At 46.0% G+C, this 6,000-nt stretch overlaps 1 protein-coding gene across 3 annotated transcripts in view; it reads left to right on the top strand.

Annotated features, from left to right (window-relative positions):
- Positions 1 to 327: 327 nt before the first annotated feature.
- Positions 328 to 6,000, top strand: part of R3HDM4 (R3H domain containing 4) — a 78,901-nt gene continuing 73,228 nt past the window's right edge. For 2 of the 3 annotated variants that reach the window (XM_040322164.1, XM_040322161.1), the window contains exon 1: positions 328 to 462. In XM_040322164.1, the coding sequence (XP_040178098.1) occupies positions 407 to 462 (56 nt within the window). In that variant the 5' untranslated portion in view covers positions 328 to 406. The remainder of the gene's footprint in view (positions 463 to 6,000) is intronic. The other variant, XM_040322154.1, reaches the window with a different exon arrangement.

Here is a 6,000-nt window from a genome sequence, read left to right as displayed (position 1 = left end):
CCTCTGCCCGCTTTGGAAGCGGCTGCAACATGGACACGTTTAACCCCTTGTTGTTGACCCCTTCTTGGGGGCCAAAAGCGCCGCTAACAGACCCGCCGCCCCAGTGTGAAAGCAGCCTTAGTTACATGTAACTAATAAGTGCCAGAAAAGCCCTGGAAGTGGGTAAACATATCAGTAACATTCTTGAAGGTAAGAAATAATGAAAACGTCTGTGCCTGGAGCTCCACTTTAAGACAAAATCGGACACAGTCCCCTCCCCCTCCTCCCCAACCCTGAAAAGGTGAGTCAGTCAACCATAAACACGGGTGACGTCATCCCCTTCCCCTTGGCAACAAGGGCGCGCCCAGAGGAACGTCACTTCCGTCAGGACCGACAGGGACGAGTGTGAACCTGCTTTAACGTTGAGATGGTGAATAATCGCCTTATAGAGTGTGAGGGAGAGCTGGAGATCGATAGCCCTCGGTGAGCTGGCGGCGGGGCTGTGACAGGAGACCGTACTGGGAAGGGAGAGGAGAGGAGAGGAGAGGAGAGGAGAGGGGAGGGGGCGGGACGGGCTCTCCTAAATGTCTCTACTGTGCTATGTGTCACTGTCACTGACTGGCCTTCCAGATAGAGGCTGTGTGTTTGTTATTAGCTTTATCTAGAACACTCGCTATAATGCTGTCTTTGCTCGGACTTCTCTCTTTATAACGTTATACATCGCATCATTTTCCTATCTAAGTGTACATCAGCTAAGTAATATGCCAGCTGGCTGGGTTTGTCCTTGTGAAATAATGCCACTGTGGTTTTAAAGTCGTATTATTAATAAATAATAACAGTATCATTATTATTCCAATTGAAAAAAGTAATAATTATATAAGATTTATATAAAAAAATATATATATATATATATATATATATATATATATATATATATATATATAAATATAAATATTTTTTATTTTGTATATATTGGAGAGTTATAACCACTGCCATCTGTATCCTGATATTTACTTTCACTTCTTGTCCTAGAGACAAAACAGGAAGTGAGAGGAAATCCCACCAAAGAGAACACTACTCAAATCCCCCATCAACAGAGTCCGTGTTGATGGGGAAATACGTCCTGCTGCGCTTATGTGTTCTGCTGGCGTGGAGGCTTCCCTGCTGGCAGAACAAAATGATCACTGCTGGCTGCTATAGCCGTCGGCAGTGATCGAATGGGAAAAAAAATCCAACAGGCTGGTTGTACTGAATGACAACTAGCCTACCCCTATGGGTAGGCTAGTTGTCAATCGATCAACTTCAGTACAACCAGCCTGTTGGATTTTTTTTCAAGATTTAATCCATCTATATGGATTAAATCTTGGCTGGTCCCTACTGAACCGGGCAAAGTTCGATCCATCTATGGCCAGCATAAAGTGGAACTTCACCCAAAAGGGAAAGTTCTGCTTCTTTGTATCCTTACACCCTCCCCCCCCCCTTTTAATTATTACTACTTTTTTGGGAGGTGGGTTTTGACAGGTTCCCACTTCCTTTCTATGGTGATTGAGCAGAGGTTATGAACCCCTCCCCCACAGCATTATGGGACACATCACAGAAGACTGCAAGACCATTCACAAAGGGCAGTGGGAAACCAGCTTTGAACTTGCAAGGCTTCCCTGCTGGTTCCACCCAAAAGTGGAACCTCCGCTTAACCAAGTCTTTATCCACCCCCCCTTCCCCTCCGGTGCCACATTTGGCACCTTTCAGGGGGGGAACAAGTACCTGTCCCCACTTCAGGGAGATGGCGATGTCCCACGGAAGTTCACCCCCTCCTTGCTCTGCTTCCTGGCCAATTGGAAAGCACTTTGCGCATGCACAGTAGGGTATCGGCTGTAAAGCCAAAAGGCTTTCCTTACTACGAATGGCATAGGCAGCACCCGAGAGCCGATCCAAAAATCGACTGGGGTGCCAACATTGTGGGAACCCTGGACAGGTAAGTGCCCTAATATTTAAAGTCGGTAGCTGCAGTATTTGTAGCTGTTGACTTTTCACTTTAAAGCAGAGTGCCACCCCAAAAAAAAATGGAACTTCCGCTTTTTGGAATCCCCCCTCCGGTGTCACATTTGGCCCATTTCGGGGGGTGGGGGATTAGATGCCTGTCTAATACAGGTATTTGCTCCCACTTTTGGGCATATCTACGCCACGTCCCCCCTGCTGTCTTCTGGAGACACAGGTCCCAGAAGACAGCAGGAACCATTCAGATTGCACAGCGCAACAGGGAACGCAAGGCTTCACTTCCGGATTCCCCTACCGAAGATGGTGGCAGCAGCACCCGAGAGCCAAGGGGTAGATCGGCTTCAGGTGCCGACATTGCAGGGGCCCTGGACAGGTAAGTGTCCATATTTAAAAGTCAACAGCTGCAGTATTTGTAGCTGATGACTTTAAAAAAAAAAAAAAATTGGGCAGAACTCCGCTTTTAAGCTTCTCACTTTGTGGTCTTGCAGGAGAAACTGTCCACAATTTAGAAACATTCTCCTTCTGCTGTCAACCAAACCCCTGTGAGGAGGGAGTAGGGGCTTGGCTTACTGGCACTATGTGTGTCTATAAATGCAAAATTACAGCCAATATTACTTTAAGGTGGCAATGCGTAGTGCCCTACTTGCACCGCAGCAGTGGCATTGTCATTTTCGCATTAGCACTATAGCATCAAGATTAAAGTATGAGTTTGTCCGTCCTGTTCCCCCCCCCCCCCCCCCCCAATTATACTTACCTAGGTGGATGTAGCATGGGACCGATGTTGTATCTGTCCCCCTGCGTCTCTGCCCTGAGAAAACTGCTGATTAGGGTTGTCCCGATACTAGTATTGGGACTGATACTGAGCATTTGCACGAGTACTTGTACTCACGCAAATGCTCCTGATGGTTCACCCGATACTTTTGTGAAGAGCGGGCTGAGAGGGGGGGCAAAGAGCTGGCTGAAAGGGGGGGGGGGAAGAAGAGTAGGCGTCTAGTTGATCAGTGGGCGGGGAACATAACAGCTTTCATTTCAATAGCTGTGCGTTCCCCGCCGCACGTCGTATATAGCCCCTCCTCCTTGTCCGGGCACTTTGATAGATGGATCACCCGTCCAATCCTGGGACGGGTGATCTGTCTATCTAAGTGCCTGGACAAGGGGAAGGGGCTATATACGACGACGTGCGGTGGGGAACTCGCAGCTATTGAAAGGAAAGCTGTTCTGTTCCCCGTGCGCTGATCAACCAGGTGGGGGGGGGGGGGCTTTCTCTTTGACACAAGGCTGCATTTGGGGACACATGGCTGCTTCCCACTGACCACCAATGTTGGGTGCATTCTTCTAACTGACCACCAATGTAAGGCATATCCTTCCCACTGACTGCCAATGTAAGGGACATTCTTCCCACTGACCGCCAATGTAAGGGACATTCTTCCCACTGACCGCCAATGTAAGGGACATTCTTCCCACTGACCGCCAATGTAAGGGACATTCTTCCCACTGACCGCCAATGTAAGGGACATTCTTCCCACTGACCGCCAATGTAAGGGACATTCTTCCCACTGACCGCCAATGTAACGGACATTCTTCAGTCTGTTTGAAAACTGTCACATGACATAAAAAAAAGTATCGGTATTGACGAGCACATGAAAAAAAGTATCGGTAATTGAACCCTAGCTCTGTAAATAGGCACTGCTGTGACACACATTTCACAGAGCCTGCCTTCTGAACTACAGAGGTGCTGAGAGGAGTATCGGGAGGAGGGCGTTCTTACAGGAATCATTGTTTGCAGTCAGCAAGGTGGAAAGAGAAGGCTAGCAGTCAGGCTCAGTGTTTAAGAGCTTGCTCCTGTAAAGGTGAACAGTAAAACCAAGGAGTCGTTTAACAATGTCCTAATGGGGCAGGAGGGAGTGTTGCAGCCTCTGGGAGGCCTTTATTCAACTTTAGTGAAAGCTGCACAGTTTGTTTTTATCTACAGGCTCCTCTTGCATGCATGGGCAGTTTTGTCTGGTAAAGGTGAACTATGCCTATTTAACCACTTGCTGACTGGCTCACGCCAATATATGGCAGCAAAGTGGTTTGTTTCTGCGAATCACTATATGTGTATGTCCTTCTTTTTTATTTAATAAGGGAGAGAGCAGGTGCACACGCGCGCAAGCTGCATGGCAGGGAACCCGATGCACGTGAGCAGGAATAGGGATTTTAGTGTAACCAAGAAGGAACAATGATATTTCTCCTCCTCCAGTCCAGTCAGTCCTATCCCCTCACAGTTGGCACACACCTAACCCCTTGATCGCCCCCTAGTGTTAACCCCTTACCTGCATATGACATTTACACAGTAATCGGTGCGTTTTTATAGCAGTGATCACTCTATAAATGTGATAAATGTGTCCAATCTGTCTGTCTGCAGTAGTACTAAAAAACTGCCGATCACCGCCATTGCTAGTAAAAAAGATATAATAAAAATTGCATAAATATTTTCCATAGTTTTGTAGACACTATAACTTTATTACGCTTATTGCGTTATTTTTGTAAAAAAAAAAAAAATTTTTTTTTTTTTTAATATATTGGCCTAAACTGAGGAAACTGAGGAAATCCTGTTTTTAAAAAAAAAAAAGTTTTTCCAAATTGGCGCTCATTTTTTTGTTTAGCGCAAAAATAACCGCAGAGGTGATCAAATGCCATCAAAAGAAAGCTCTATTTGTGGGGGGGAAAAAGACGTAAATTTTGCTTGGGTACAGTGCTGCACGACCGTGCAATTGTCTGTTAAAGCGACGCAGTGCTGTATCGCCAAAAAATGGCCTAGTCATTAAGCAGCCAAATCTTCCGGTCCGTAACTGGTTAAGCTTTTGTTCTAATCCGAATTGAACAAGCAACAGCATCCCTCTGCACATATTAGAAGTGTCCATAAAAGTACATAAACCACAGCATTGGAAATTTTGGTTGTAAGCCACAACTATTGGTGGTCATCAGTTGTACACATTAGAAAACCTTCTCTGTTTGTTGTACCCTATGCCAGTGCTGCTAGTCTTTTTCCACCTACACTTTCCATAGCTGCAAAGGTTATGCTTTGACAAACTGCTATTTATGTTTGTGAGCCTAGCAGTTGTTGGGTAGCAATGCCAATTAAAACTGACCTTCAAATACAGTCACCTTTTAGACACCGCAACGAAGTACCACTATTAAAGTGGAAGTCCATGCTAAAACTAAAGTCCCTGCATCTATAGCCGCTAACATTCTAACACTTAGGCTTCATTTCCATGGACGTTTTTACAGACACTTTTCTGAGCGTTTTTTGCAGCTTAAAAACAACTCTCCATGTTAGTCTATGCCCACGACGTTTTTGAGCTGTAGATGGCTGAGCCGTTTTTAAGCTGCAAAAAAAAACTCGGGACCAGTGCGTTCTGAAGCTCCAGAGTAGAGCTGTAAAAACGCCAGACGTTAAATGCTCAAAAACGCTACCGTGGCGTTTTTGAGCTCCAGCTCAAAAAGAATAAAAAAAAAATAAACATGGACAGGCGTTTTTAAGCTGTAAAAAAGGCTAAAGAAAGTGGATGTAAAAATGTCCATGGAAATGAAGCCTAAAGCCTCGTACATGACTAGTTTTCCTGTTGGGGAAAACTGCCACTGTCATGACAGCTTTTGGCCAGGAAAACTGGCCTTGTGTTTGCTCCATGGCAGTTTTCCTGATGGGAATCGCGGCAGATCATGTGCTTTTTTTTTTTTTTCTGCCGCGGTTCCCGGTGGTCTTTTTCCTGGCAGTTTCCCTATGTGAAACACTGCGGTGGAGCATACACACGGCCGGGATTCCTGGCCAAAGCTTTCACCACAGTTTTCCCGACGGGAAAACATCTGGTGTGTGTATACGGGGAAAGTGACCGAACAGGTTCTCGGTTTTCCCCCCGGGATTCCCGGCAAACTTTTTACCGCCGGGAAAGCAGATCGCGTGTACGGGGCATAACCTATCTAGCACTGTAAAGAAAAAAATCTGTATCAGCTTTTTCTGCAGGTGATCCAACCCGATCTCAA

This window comes from Rana temporaria, chromosome 1, assembly GCF_905171775.1.
Source record: "Rana temporaria chromosome 1, aRanTem1.1, whole genome shotgun sequence".
NCBI classification, from domain to species: domain Eukaryota; kingdom Metazoa; phylum Chordata; class Amphibia; order Anura; family Ranidae; genus Rana; species Rana temporaria.
Note: the sequence above shows the minus strand (reverse complement) of the source record. Positions and strands in the feature narration are given on the sequence as shown.